Source organism: Carcharhinus amblyrhynchos, unplaced genomic scaffold (assembly GCF_965287045.1).
Source record: "Carcharhinus amblyrhynchos unplaced genomic scaffold, sCarAmb.v2.hapA scaffold_37, whole genome shotgun sequence".
Classification (NCBI taxonomy): domain Eukaryota; kingdom Metazoa; phylum Chordata; class Chondrichthyes; order Carcharhiniformes; family Carcharhinidae; genus Carcharhinus; species Carcharhinus amblyrhynchos.
In genome coordinates, this window is record NW_027649778.1 from 10273926 (window position 1) to 10288040 (window position 14115).

Genomic DNA, 14115 nt, shown 5'->3' on the forward strand with positions numbered 1-14115 from the left:
AACTGAATTGAAATGAATTGATTTCTTGGGATACAGTGAAAAGTATTGTTTCTTGTGCATTACATAGACAAAGCATACCATTCATAGAGTACATAGGGAGAAAGAAAGGAGAGGGTGCAGAACATGGTGTTACAGTTACAGATATGGCGTAGAGAAAGATCAATTTAATATATGATAGTTTGAAGGCAGCGGGGTAGATGCTGTTCTTGAGTCGGTTGATACATGACCTCAGACTTCTCTCCCTTTTTCCCTACATAAGAAGGTGGAAGAGAGAATGTTCAGGATGCATGGGGTTCTTGATTATGCTGGCTGCTTTTCAGAGATAGCAAGAAGTGTAGCTGGAGTCAATGGGTTCCTTTATACATCCTGAGTTACATGTATAAGATCCTGTGACACTATTTCAGAGAAGATCAGGGGAGTTGCCCCCAATGTCCTGACCAATAGTTATTCTCCAATCAGCATCATAAAGACAGGTTATCTGGCCATCATCTCACTGCTATTTGTGAGAGCTGGTCACATACAAACTGGACTGCAGAATTTCCGACAATGAATAATGACTACATATCACCGCAAACAGCAATGATTAAAGATCAGACAATATAGTTCAGAGATAAAATTAAGGGATAAATATTGGCCAGGACACTTGGGATAACTCTCTTGTTCTACATCAAAATAGTGCTGTCGGTCTTTTACAGAGAGGGCAGATGGACCTCAGTTTAGCAGCTCAGCTGAAAGAGAGCACTGCCAACAGTGCAGAACACCCACAGCACTGCACTGGGATGTCAGCAAGATTGTACAGTTAAGTCTTTGGAGTAATAGAATAGAATAGAATTCCACAGTGTAGCAAGAGGCCAGCCGGCCCATCGAGTCTGCACCGAATCTCCAAATAAGCAGCTCACGCAGCCCCTCCCATTCCCCTATCCCCGTACACTTACCATGGCCAATCCACCTAAACTTCACATCTTTGGACACTAAGGGGCAATTTACCATAGCTAATCCACATAAACTTCACATCTTTGGACACTAAGGGGCAATTTCGCATGGCCAATCCACCTAACCTGCACATTTTTGGACTATGTCACCAGAAGGTTAACTATCTGTAATCTTATTGCTAGTCTGAAAGACATGCTGGTTAGCATGTGTATCCGAACAGGTGCCGGAGTGTGGCGACTAGGGGATTTTCACAGTAACTTCATTGCAGTGTTGATGTGAGCCTATTTGTGACTAATAAATAAACTTTAAACTTCAAATAAACTTTACGTAGCCTAGTGATGAAAGGGACTTGAGGGGCTGAATGGACTACTCTTGTTCATATGGGACATTAAATTGAGGCTGCATCTTCAGGTGCATATTAAATATCCCATGAAAAGGGGAGTTTCTCTTGTTGTCCTAGATATCACTGACTGAGTCAAGGGACTGAATGGCCTCTTCCTCTTCCTAATGTCCTCTTAAAAACCCAGATCATAGGACTGAATCACAAGAAACTTGTATGGAATTATAGTTAGCATCACAAATCCATTTTATTTCTCCCTGTCCTCACAAAAGCGGTGTTTTAGAAGTATTCCACCTTCTCATGGTGCTGGAGGTTTTTTTTAACTGAATTCACTGCAGATAAAACAGCAATGGCTGCCCAGGACCCAGAATCTGATCTTTCTACAGACAGGAGATTGAGGAGAGAGAATCTTGACAACATTACCTTTGTCTTGCTTTCAAAAATAGACACCCACACAGGTGGCGAATACCACGCAGACGGCACAGTGCAAGAGGAAGACCTATATGAACTTGTGACCTCAGTGTAAAATGAAAGCCTAATCTTGTGGGGTGCCCTGTGTGTGAGGGGTAAGCCTGTCCAGGGTGTGAGAAGGAACTTAAGAACTAGGAGCAGGTCATCTGGCCTCTCGAACCTGCCCTGCCATTCAATAAGCTCATAGCTGATCTTTTTGTGAACTCAGCTCCACTTACCTGCCCGCTCACTCACCATAATCCTTAATTCCTTTACTGTTGAAAAACTTATCTATCCTTGCCTTGAAAACATTCAATGACGTGGCCTCAACTGCTTCACTGGGCGGAATTCCACAGATTCACAACCCTTTGTGTGAAGAAGTTCCTTCTTAATTTAGTCCTAAATCTACTTCCCCTTATTTTGAGGCCTTCTAGTTTTATGCCCCCTAGTTTTAGTTTCACCCACCAGTAGAAACAACTTCCCTGCTTCTATCTTATCTATTCCCTTCATAATTTTATATGTTTCTATAATATTCCCTCATTCTTCTGAATTCTGAGGAGTATAACCCCATTCTACTCAGTCTCTCCTCATAAGCCATCCCTCTCCATTCCAGAATCAACCTAGTGAACCTCCTCTGCACCCCCTCCAGTGCCAGTATATCCTTTCTCAAGTAAAGAGACCAAAACTGTGCACAGTACTCCAGGTGTACAGTGTGTGTGTGAGGAACCAGGCCTGGCCTGAGTGTGTGAGGGATGAGGCCTGAGTGTGTGAGGGGCCTGGCCAGCCTGAGTGTGCAAGGGGCCTGGCTAAGCCTGAGTGTGCGGGCGGCCAGGCCTGAGTATGTGAGGGGCTAGTCCTCACCAGCACCCTATACAACTGCAACACAACCTCGCTGTTTTTAAAGGCAGGCCTGTTCTGTATGTGAAAGCCTGTGAGCAGGCCTTTCCTGGATATGAGTAAGGCCTGCCTGCCCTGGAGGTATGAGTGGCCTGTTCCTATCACAACGGGAGGCTTGGCCTTGATGTACCAGGATTCTGGCTGTAAGGGGAAGGCCAGACATGGATCTGAGGAAATACTGGGCCTATTGTGTGTCATGATGTGGGTATGCCGGCGTTGGACTGGCGTAAACACAGTAAAAAGTCTGACAACACCAGGTTTTAGTCCAACCTATTTATTTGATAATATACTCACAAGCTTTTGTGTGTGACAGTCCTGTCTTGAGTGTGAGATTGGGGGGAAGCGGGGAGGGGGGGTCTAGTGAGCAGCAGGCCTGGTCTGAGTTTATTTTTATTTGTTCATGGGATGTTGGTGTCGTTGGCTAGACCAGCTTTATTGCCCATGCCTAACTGCCCTTGAAAAGATGGTGGTGAGCTGCCTTCTTAACCACACTAAAGTTCCTATAGTGTAGGTACACCCATAGTGCTGTGAGGAAGAGACTTCTAGAATTTTGACCCAGCAACAGTGAAGGAGCAGCAATGTCGTTCCAGATTAGGATGGTGTGTGGCTTAGAGCAGAATCACAGTTGGTAATGTTCCCAGGCATTTGCTGCCATCCTTCTAGGTGGTAGCGGTTGCGGGTTTGGAATGTTCTGTTGAAGGACCGCTGGTGAGTTCCTGCAGTGCATATTGTATATGGTACACATGGTAGCCAATATGTGAGTGGTGAAGGGAGTGAATGTTTGTGAATGGGGTGCCAATCAATGGGGTCGCTTTGTTCTGATAGTGTCGAGTCTCTTGAGTGTTTTAGGAACTACAATCATCCAGGCAAGTGAAAAATATTCCATCCCACTCCTTACAGCCCTGTAGATAGATGGTGGATAGGCACTGGGGGTGAGGAAGTAAGTTACTCTTCAGAACTCTGTGTCTGACCTGCCCATATATCACTGTATTTATATGACTAGTCCAATTCAGTTTCTGGTCAATAATAACCCCCAGGATATTGATAATGAGGGGCAGGCCTGGCATGACAGTGTGAAGAGCCAGCCAGGCCTGAGTGTGAGAGAGGCCAGACCAGGCCAGAGTGAGAAAGGGGCCAGGCCAGGCCTCAGTATGTGAGGGGCCAGGCCAGGCCTAAGTGTGCGAGGGGCCTGGCCAGCCTGAGTACGCAAGGGGCCTGGCGTGGCCTAAATGTATGAGGAAAAAATCCAGGGCTGAGTGTGCGAGGGGCCAGGCCTGAGTGTGAGAGGGCCTGGCCAGGCCCGAGTGTGTGAGGGGCCAGGCCAGGCCCGAGTGTGTGAGGGGCCAGGCCAGGCCCGAGTGTGTCGGGAACTTGCCTGAGTATGCGAGGAGCCAGTCCAGGCCCGAGTGTGTCGGGGACTTTGCCTGAGTGTGCGAGAGGCCAGGCCTGAGTGTGTCAGGGACCTTGCCTGAATATGTGAGGGGCCAGGCCTGAGTGTGTCAGGGGCCTTGTCTGAGTGTGCAAGGAGCCAGGCCTGAGTGTGTCAGGGACCTTGTCTGAGTGTGCAAGGGGCCAGGCCTGAGTGTGTCAGGGACCTTGTCTGAGTGTGCGAGGGGCCAGGCCTGAGTGTGTCTGGGACCTTTGCCTGAGTATGTGAGGGACAAGGCCTGAGTGTGCAAGGGGTCTGGCCAGGCCTGAGTGTGTGAGGGGCAGACCCAGCCAGGACTGCAGGCCTGAACTGGGGGGCCAGGCCTGCGCTGGATTTGTGAAGGGCACACATCCTGGGTGTGAAGGGAAGGCCTGGCCTGGATGTAATTAATGTTTCAAGATACACATCAAAGGTCAGGCAGGAAAACCACACGAAATGACCACTTCCAACTGAGTGGTAATGAATGATGACGAGATCTCAGCATTACACCACGTGATTAAACCTCTCTCTCTCTCTTTTCCAGCTGACTTTGGGATTTCAGCACAAATCACTGCCACCTTTGCCCGAAGAATGTCCTTCATCGGAACACCGTACTGGTATGATTGTACTCCTGAGTTTTGAGAAGGCTGTTCGAGGGACAAAATTCCCGAAGGGGTGGGGAGGGGAGAAGGTGTTCTGAAGGGATCCTTTTTCTGTAGTTTTGCTTTGATTGGCAGCTGATAGATCAGCATCTGCATGGACCCCGGCTAATGCCCTTTGTAGGGGAGAAGGGGGCTCCAAGGCCTCCACCAGTGGCTCTTGAGGGGCATATGTGTAACATCAGCTCCTCCCCATATTCATAATTTCATGTGGTTTGGTCACTGTCTGCGGAGTTTGCACATTCTCTCCATATCTGCGTGGGTTTCTTCTGAGTGCTCCAGTTTCCTCCCACAGTCTGAAAAACATGCTGGTTAGGCGCATGGGCCAGGCTAAATTCTCCCTCAGTGTTCCCGAGCAGATCCTGGAGTTTGGCGACTAGGAGATTTTCACTGTAGCTTCGCTGCAGTGTTAATGTAAGAATCATTGAATCCCTACAGTGCAGAAGGAGGCCATTTGGCCCATTGAGCCTGCACCTACAATGATCCCACCCAGGCCCTGTAACCCCACATATTTACCCTGCTAATCCCCCTGACACCAATGGGCAAGCAACATTACTTACACATCTTAGGAGTGTGGGAGGAAACCGGAGCACCCAGAGGAAACCCACGCAGACAGAGGAGAATGTTCAAACTCCACACAGACAGTGACCCAATCCAGGAATTGAACCCAGGTCCCTGGCACTGTGAGGCAGCAGTGCTAACCGCTGTGCCACCTTAAGCCTACTTGTGACACTAATAAATAAACATTAAAACTTTATGATGGTTTGCTTGCATTTCACCATCTTCCCTGTCACCCCTCATATTCATTCCCAAATACTGCACCCAGACATTTTTACTCCGCATTACTCATATACATCATCATTATTATCTCACCACCACCCCTCCCTCCCTCCATTTTCCCATGACTTCATCCTTCTGTCCATTCTCTCTTCTCTTTCAACCCCCGCTCTTTCATCTCTCCATCTGGCCTGGGTTTAACTCCAGAGGATTGACATGTACAAGAAGTGATTTGACTGATAACTGCCTCTCATGCTCTGTCTGTTTTGGGATCCTCCCACAGGATGGCTCCTGAAGTTGCTGCTGTGGAGTTCAAAGGTGGTTACAATGAGCTGTGCGATATCTGGGCAGTTGGCATCACAGCCATTGAGTTGGCGGAGCTGCAGCCCCCAATGTTTGACGTTCATCCTTTGAGGTGGGTACCATTTGCCATTTTAATCAACTTTCACTGGAAGTGAAGGATCCAACTAAACATTTTGGATAGATGACTTGTTCCATTCACTGTATTTCAGGCAGATGGGTGGCATGGTGGCACAGTAGCTAGCACTGCTGCCTCATAGCGCTAGGGACCCGGGTTTGATTCCTGGCTGTGTGATTGCCTGTGTGGAGTTTGCACATTCTCCCCGTGTCTGCGTGTGTTTCCTCCAGGTGCTCTGGGTTACAGTCTGAAAGATATGCTGATTGGGTGCATTGACCCGAACAGGCACCAGAATGTGGTGACGAGGGGAATTTCACACTGACTTCATTGCAGTGTTACATTACAGCACAGAAACAGGCCCTTTGGCCCTTCTTGGCTGTGCTGAACCATTTTTCTGCCTAATCCCACAGACCTGCACCTGGACCATGTCCCTCCACACCCCTCTCATCCATGTACCTGTCCAAGTTTTCCTTAAATGTTAAAAGTGAGCCTGCATTTATCACTTCATCTGGCAGCTCATTCCACACTCCCACCACTTTCTGTGTGAAGAACCTCCCCCCGCAATATTTCCTTTAAAGTTTTCCCCCTTCACCCTTAACCCATGTCCTCTAGTTTTTTTCTCCCTTAGCCTCAGTGGACAAAGCTTGCTTGCATTCATTCTACTTGTGACACGAATCAATAAACTTCACTTTACTTTAAGTTCAAAAAATATCAAATCTGATGTGTAGGCTGCGGCCTGTTTCCCCAATAGATACAAGTCCACAATCGCATTGTACGCTGTAAATTCCTGGTTTATTGTAAGGTGGTTTCTTGTCTTTGTGGGTATGAGAATGGGGTGGAGCATCTTAAATGACTTGTGTCAGATTTCTATACCCACTGACTTAGGGGGAGTAGTGGGATAAGTGTGTGGGGATACGGGGAAAGGGCAGGGGGTGGGCCTGGGTAAGATGCTCTGTCAACGAGTTGGCACAGCTTCAATGGACCAAGTGGCCCCCTTCTGCACTGTAAGGCTTCTATGGTTTTATGGAAAGCTTTGCCAATCCAAAATCTTGAATCATCTTTATCTCTGTTGAGATCTCTCACAGTTCCAGGGTTAAGTCATATGCTGGTTAAAATGCTGTGTGTTGCATATTTAGTTGTCATTTCACTCAGTTGGTACAGACTGGTTCTTGCGAGAATACTTTAGAAGAATATAAGAAATGGGAGCAGGAGAAGGCCATATGCACCCTTGCCCTCCCCCACCCCTCAAGCCTATCTGTCCACCTCCTGCACATATTCTTTGATTTTGTGTCCTCTGCCATTCAATAGGGTTACAGTTGAAATTCTGCACCAACCCTTTCCACATGTTTAGAAAATGCTGGAAAAAAAACTCAGCATGTCAGTGGAGAGAGATAATTGATTAAACATTTCAAGTCTCTATGACTTCTTCAGAGCTAAAAAGAGGGAGAAGTGTGATGGATTACACACTGTACAGTGTATACTGGTGGAGCAGTAGCTGGGTGGAATAGAAGATCAGTGATCGGCGGGAGCTGGGAGAGATTGCAGCAACGATGTATAGGTCATGAGACAGAGGAAGCGTTAATGGCAGGAGAAGTGCCAGTAGTTGGTAACATATCAGAATGTGTTAATGGCAGAATAAAGGTCAGTGCTCAGTGAAAGCAAAACTAAAGATCAAGTGACAGAAGATCCAGTGGGGGAAGGGGAGACAGGGGTTTGTACTGGGGCAAAAATTGTGTTGAATATTTGTGTTTATCTTTTCATTCCTTGATTCCTTGCATGTCCAAGAAATCTAACAGTCTCCATCCTGAATATACACAATGACGGAGCAGTCAAAGATCTCTAGGGTAGAGGATTCCAAAAATTCACAGCCTTCTGAGTCAAGACCTTGCTCTTCATCCCAAATGTCCCCTTATCCTGCAAGACCTCTTGTTCTAGTCTCAATAGCAGCGGAGAACATCTCTGAGCACTACCTCTGTCAAGTCTTCCTAAGAATTTTATACAATTCAGTGAGCTCACTTCTCATTCGGCTAAAGTTTGCAGATGACACCAAGATTGGTGGCATAGTGGACAGTGAAGAAGGTTATCTCCGATTGCAACTGGATCTTGATCAGTTGGACCAGTGGGCTGACGAATGGCACATGGAGTTTAATTTAGATAAATGCAAGGTGATGCATTTTGGTAGACTGAGCCAAGGCAGGACTTAGTCAGTTAACAGTAGGGCGTTGGAGAGAGTTACAGAACAAAGAGATCTAGGGGTACATGTTCATAGTTCCTTGAAAGTGGAATCACAGGTGGACAGAGTGGTGAAGAAAGCTTGGTTTCACTGGTCAGAACATTGAATACAGGATTTGGGATGTCTTGTTGAAGTTGTACAAGACATTGGTAAGGCCACACCTGGAATACAGAGTACAGTTCTGGTCACCCAGAAAGGATACTATTAAACTAGATAGAGTGCAGAAGAGATTTGATAGGATACTACCGGGACTTGATGGTTTGAGTTTAAGGAGAGGCTGGATAGACTGGGACTTTTTTCTCTGGAGCATAGAAGGCTGAAGGGTGATCTTATAGAGGTCTATAAAATAGTGAGGGGTATAGATCAGCTAGATAGTCAATATCCTTTCTCAAAGATAGGGGAGTCTAAAACTAGAGAGCATAGGTTCAAGATGAGAGGGGAGAATTACAAGAGGGTCCAGAAGAGCAATCTTTTCACGCAGAAGGTGGTGAGTGTCTGGAAATAGCTGCCAGAGATAGTAATAGAGGTGGGTACAATTTTGTCTTTTAAAAAACGTTAAACAGTTACATTGGTAAGATAGATACGGAGGGATATGGGCCAAATGCGGGTAATTGGGACTAGCTTAGGTGTTTAAAGCAAACGGCAGCATGGACATGTTGGGCTGAAGGGCAAGTTTCCATGCTGTAACCTCTATGGCTCTATCACTCTAAGCCAGAGAATGTCAATCCATCATGTTCAGTCTCTGCTCGTAGCACAGCCCTCTCTCTGATCACAGGAACTGCCAACTGTGGGCTCTTGATCCTTGGTGGCTGTTTCAGAAACCTCTCTCTCCCCTGAACAGTGCTCTGCCCTTTAAACAGACTGGAATAAGCAACGTTCCTTGCAGCTGCAGTCTAGGCCAGCCCACGCTCTCTGGGATTCACCAGGCATTCTAACACCGTGGGTAGCCCAGGAAGTGGGTGGCAGTTTCACAATGAGATGTTTTTTTGAACTTGTTCTAACTGAAGCCAGAAAATTAACCCCTCGTTCCTGTTAAATGCAGAACTTGCAATCGTACAGTGGTTTTCATGGCCTCACGCTGTCCCAAGTGGCTTGCGGCCAACAAATTACCTTTCAAAATGTCGTCAGTGCTTTAAGGTTGGTGGTCCGTCAGTGCACGATCTCGCAAGGAGATAATGACTGGATATTGGGGTAGAAATTCATCTGAGACAATGGTGCAGAATGGAAGCAGCTAAATTTAATTCCATTAAGGGGTGGGATTTTCCAGCCCACCCCACCGTAGGTTTTCCTGTGGCAGAGGCAGCTCCCCATTTGCTACTGACAGGACCTTCCAGTCCTGCCAAAGTCAATAGCTACTTGTGAGGTGCAGCTGAACCCGTTGTGTGTGAGTGTATCTGTGTGTGCGTGTGTGTGAGTGTGTGTGTGGGTGGGGAGGGGGGTCAACCTCGGTGGGACTGGAAAGTCCCACTGACGAGAAGAACTGGAAAATCCCACCCTGAGTATCAATCACTGTACACAGCGGGCTGATACCACCTGAGCAAAATATCTCCTCCAATCTGCTTCAGTGGTGGTTGCTGTGGGATAAATTTTGGTCTTCCTCTTCAAAACTGCAACCTGGGACTTTTACAACTGTCCAAGCCAATAGGCAGGGGCCTCCAACTGTGCAGCACTCTCTCAGTGCTGCACTAGGTATGTCAGCCTGGATTTTGTGCTCAAGTCTTCAGTTGCACTTGTATCCACAAATTTTTCACTGAGACATAAGGGTGCTCAATGTTAAGAGCAAGTTGTTAAGGGTGCTACTTGTTAAGTTTTGGACATTGCACGAGGAAGTGTTCCTATACATGGATACCAGCGGCGATAAGCATTCTCGTTATCACCACAGTCAGTGTTAGTACTTTCTAACAATCTCATCGGACTTTGGGTTGGTTACAAAATGCATCAAGTCAACAATTCCTGATACTGAAGCCAGTTTGTGAATTTAAACCTCAAGTATGGTGTTAGAACTGAGAGATTATGGACGGGATTTTCTGTGCGATCTGCCATGTTGTTTCGTTGCAGCCAACCTGCCATTGGTTGGCAGTGGGACCTTCTGGTCCTGCTGTTGTCCACAGTGCTTCCTGTTGAATGCACTGGGAACCCGTTGCAGGGGGGTTCACCATTGAAGATCCTGCCAGCATGAATAGCCGAATCGCTCCGGTCTATATCTATCAGAACAGGTTGGAGCTCTTTTCTCCAGAATAGGAAAATCTCAAGGCGGGGGCGGGGTGACCTGGTTTGGAGATCTTTAAAACTATGAGACAAAGATCTTTTTACTTGTAGGGAAGTCTAAAACGAAATGGTCATAATAACTGCAATAAGAAATAAAGGAGATGCTACTTTAACTTGAGAGTGGTGAGAATGTGATACCTGGTGCCACATGGAGTGGTTGACATCAATGTTGACTCTTAAGCTGCGTAGGTGCACAGCCATCCAGCAATCCAAAATGTAGCACACAAGGAGCAAACAAGCCGCACAAAGGTAATACACACACACAAACATGCACACAAGTGTACACACACACGGCACACCAACACACACCACACAAGAGATTTGATCAGCATGCTGTTAGATGTGGACAAGTCATCTGCTTCTCTGTCTGTCTGTCTCTCCATCTTTTTGTATTTCTTTCTCTTTGCCTCTGTACATCTGTCTCTCCTCCTCTCTGTATACCCTTGCCTGTCTCTTTGCCTCTGTTCGTATTTGCTTGCTGCTGTCTCTTTCTCAGGGGCACTGGAGACTAATGTTCTCTGTTTTATCCAGGGTGCTCTTTCTAATGTCCAAAAGTGGTTACCAGCCACCCAAGTTAAAGGATAAAGGAAAATGGTAAGTTTAATTTTGGATCTTTTAAACCAGAATATTTTCACATTCAGCAACTGAAAAATTTATTTGTTAATTATTTTTTATCTTGTTTACGGTTCCCAGCTTTCTCTCTGTTACGATTTATGCTCGTCCTCAACACAGCTTATTTGAGCGCTAAACAAATTGGCAAGCACACATGCCATGTGTACAAAGTTCAGTCTTGTGCACAAAGTAAATCAGAGAGTGACCTCCAAGTGAATAATGAACCTCTTTTAGTTCAGCTAGATTTTAAGAAACTCTTCATAGAATCATGGAATCCCTACAGTGCAGGGGACCATTCAGTCCATCGAGTCTGCAGGTTCACAAGAATAATCCCAGGAATAAAGGGTTTGTCATATGAGGAGAGATTGAGGAGTTTGGGTCTATACTCAATGCAGTTTAGAAGAATGAGGGGGAATCTAATCAAAACTTACAGAATACTGAAAAGCCTGGATAGAGTGGACGTGGAGAGGATGTTTCCACTAGTGGGAGAGACTAGAATTTGAGGGCACAACCTCAGAGTGAAGGGATGCTCCTTTAAAACTGAGATGAGAAGGAACTTCTTCAGCCAGGGGGTGGTAAATCTGTGGAACTCATTGCCACAGAGGGCTGTAGTGGCAAGGACATTGAGTGTCTTTAAGGCAGAGATAGATAGGTGCTTGATCAATAAGGGGATCAAGGGTTACAGGGAGAAGGCAGGAGAATGGGGATGAGAATCATATCAGTTATAATTGAATGGCAGAGCAGTTTCAATGGGCTGAGTGGCCTAATTCTGCTCCAATATCTTACGATCTGGTAACAGGAGGAATCCAGTAGATTGAGATAGCATGTGATTGTACAACTAGAATTTCTGAATGAGTTAATAGAGTTTTTTTAAATTACAGGTTATGATAAAGTAGATTTCAATAAGATGTAATGGGACAGAACAAACTAAGCATTGTAAATGCAAGATAGTCACTAAAAAAAATCCAACAGAGAATTCAGGAGAAACTTCTTTACTCAGAGTGGTGGGAATGTGGCGTAAGGAATTGTTGAGGTGAATAATATAGATGCCTTCAAGGAGATGCTACGGTACACAAGGGAAAAAGGTATAGAGGATATGTTGACAGGGTTAGATGAAGGTGGACAGATGGAAACTCATGTGGAGCATCAACACTGGATCATCAGCCAGTTGGGCCAAATGGCCAGTTCGTGTGAACTCACAGTGGAGAAGCAAAGGAATTAACCTCCTGGCTTTGGGGTGTTAATGGAGTGGGGGAGGCATTGATCTTTAGTTATGGGAGTCAGAAGGCATGACCTTTTCCCTCTTCCCGCCCAGGAGCGCAGCATTTCACAACTTTGCCAAGCTGACATTAACAAAGAATCCGAAGAAGAGACCAGCTGCCAGCAAGATGCTAACGGTAAGTACAAGCACAGATCCTGCGTCTAGATCAAAAGTCTGGGTTGAGTTGGAACATTAACCTGTGGTCACATGCTGACAGATCTGCACATTCACAGTTGGTAACTGCTGGTGTCCTCTCACCTTGCAACCCAAAGATCATGATCTGATCCTTTTACCTTGAAGCTAAATGCCATCCTTGCTCTTTTGCTGTCATGATGCGACAATATGATGGTGACAGAACTATCCCAGGATCCACTGCAGCTCAGAAAACCCTCTATTAAAACTTTAGGCACAGTGTGATTATCAGAGAACTTTGGGTGCTTAACTATGTCTAACAGTCTACAGAGTCTGTTTAATAAGGTGGCATGGTGGTTAACACTGCTGTCTCACAGCGCCAGGGACCCGTGTTCGGTTCCCAGCTTGGGTCACTGTTTGCACATTCTCCCTGTGTCTATGTGTGTTCCCTCTGGGTGCTCCGGTTTCCTCCCACAGTCCAGAATGTTAGGATGTAACCGGTGATTACATTGGATCTGCTGTAATGTGACCGATGGTAACAAGTTGTAAGGGTTTGTAAGGGTCAGCTGACCCAGTAAAACATGTAACCATTGACAAAATAATGTGATGATCAGCTGACTTGTTGGGAATTGTTGTATTGCTTGGAATGGCCCAGGATAAGGCCTTAAGTTTGAAGTAATGAACTTTCTTTATTAAACCTTTTTTTTAGATTCATAGAGATTTACAGCATGGAAACTTTGGCCCAACTTGTCCATGCCACCCAGTTTTTATCGTCAAGCTAGTCCCAACTGCCCGTTGTTGGCCCATATCTCTCTATATCCATCTTACCCATGTAACTGTCTAAACGCTTTTTAAAAGACAAAATTGTACCCACCTCTACTGCTACCTCTGGCAGCTTGTTCCAGACACTCACCATCCTCTGTGTGAAAAAATTGCCCCTCTAGACACTTCTGTATCTCTCCCCTCTCATTTTAAGCCCATGACCTCTAGTTTTAGACTCCCCTACCTTTGGGAAAAGATATTGGCTATCTAGTTAATCTATGTCCCTCATTATTTTATAGACCTCTAAAAAATCACCCCTAAGCCTCCTACGCTCCAGAGAAAAAAGTCCCAGTCTATCCAGCCTCTCCTTATAACTCAAACCATCAAGTCCCGATAGCATCCTAATAAATCTTTCCTGCACTTTCTTTGATTTATAAGTTGGAGTAAGCTTTGTTATATTTTTATTGTCTACACTGGGAGAGTTCCTTCTAGATCAGCATGAGAAACGTGGTGGTTAGGTGCATTGGCCATACTAAATTCTCCCTCAGTGTGCCCGAGCAGGTGCTGGAGTGTAGCAACTCGGATATTTTCACAGTAACTTCATTGCAGCGTTAATGTAAGTCTACTTGTTACACTAATAAATAAACTTCAAAATTTTAAACTTAAAGACTCCCTCAAACTACAGCAAACAGAGCTCATGGCTGCAAGTACAGTAATGTCGCCAGATAAAAGCAGGGTGATTTTTCCAGCAGTGACTGAAGGACAGCTCAATCCTTATTACAGCATGATCTCCGGGCTCAACTGCTGAGGTGGTTTACACAATCAGCTCCAATCCAGCCAGGAACAGTGGCGCAGCATACTACAAACTACAGCCTTCCAGAGTCTGGAAAACTGATAACATATTAAGAAAATGTACTCAAATGATTACAGAGATGAGTACTTCAGTGATGCAAACAGACAAGAAA

General features: G+C 45.8%; 1 protein-coding gene across 3 annotated transcripts in view; it reads left to right on the forward strand.

The window, feature by feature from the left end:
- The window catches only part of LOC145362126 (mitogen-activated protein kinase kinase kinase kinase 5-like), a 166398-nt gene that overhangs the window by 114398 nt on the left and 37885 nt on the right, over positions 1-14115 (forward strand). For all 3 annotated transcript variants that reach the window (XM_080218178.1, XM_080218180.1, XM_080218179.1), the window contains 4 exons: positions 4573-4645; positions 5748-5879; positions 10915-10977; positions 12311-12392. In XM_080218178.1, coding sequence (XP_080074304.1) covers positions 4573-4645; positions 5748-5879; positions 10915-10977; positions 12311-12392 — 350 coding nt within the window. The remainder of the gene's footprint in view (positions 1-4572; positions 4646-5747; positions 5880-10914; positions 10978-12310; positions 12393-14115) is intronic.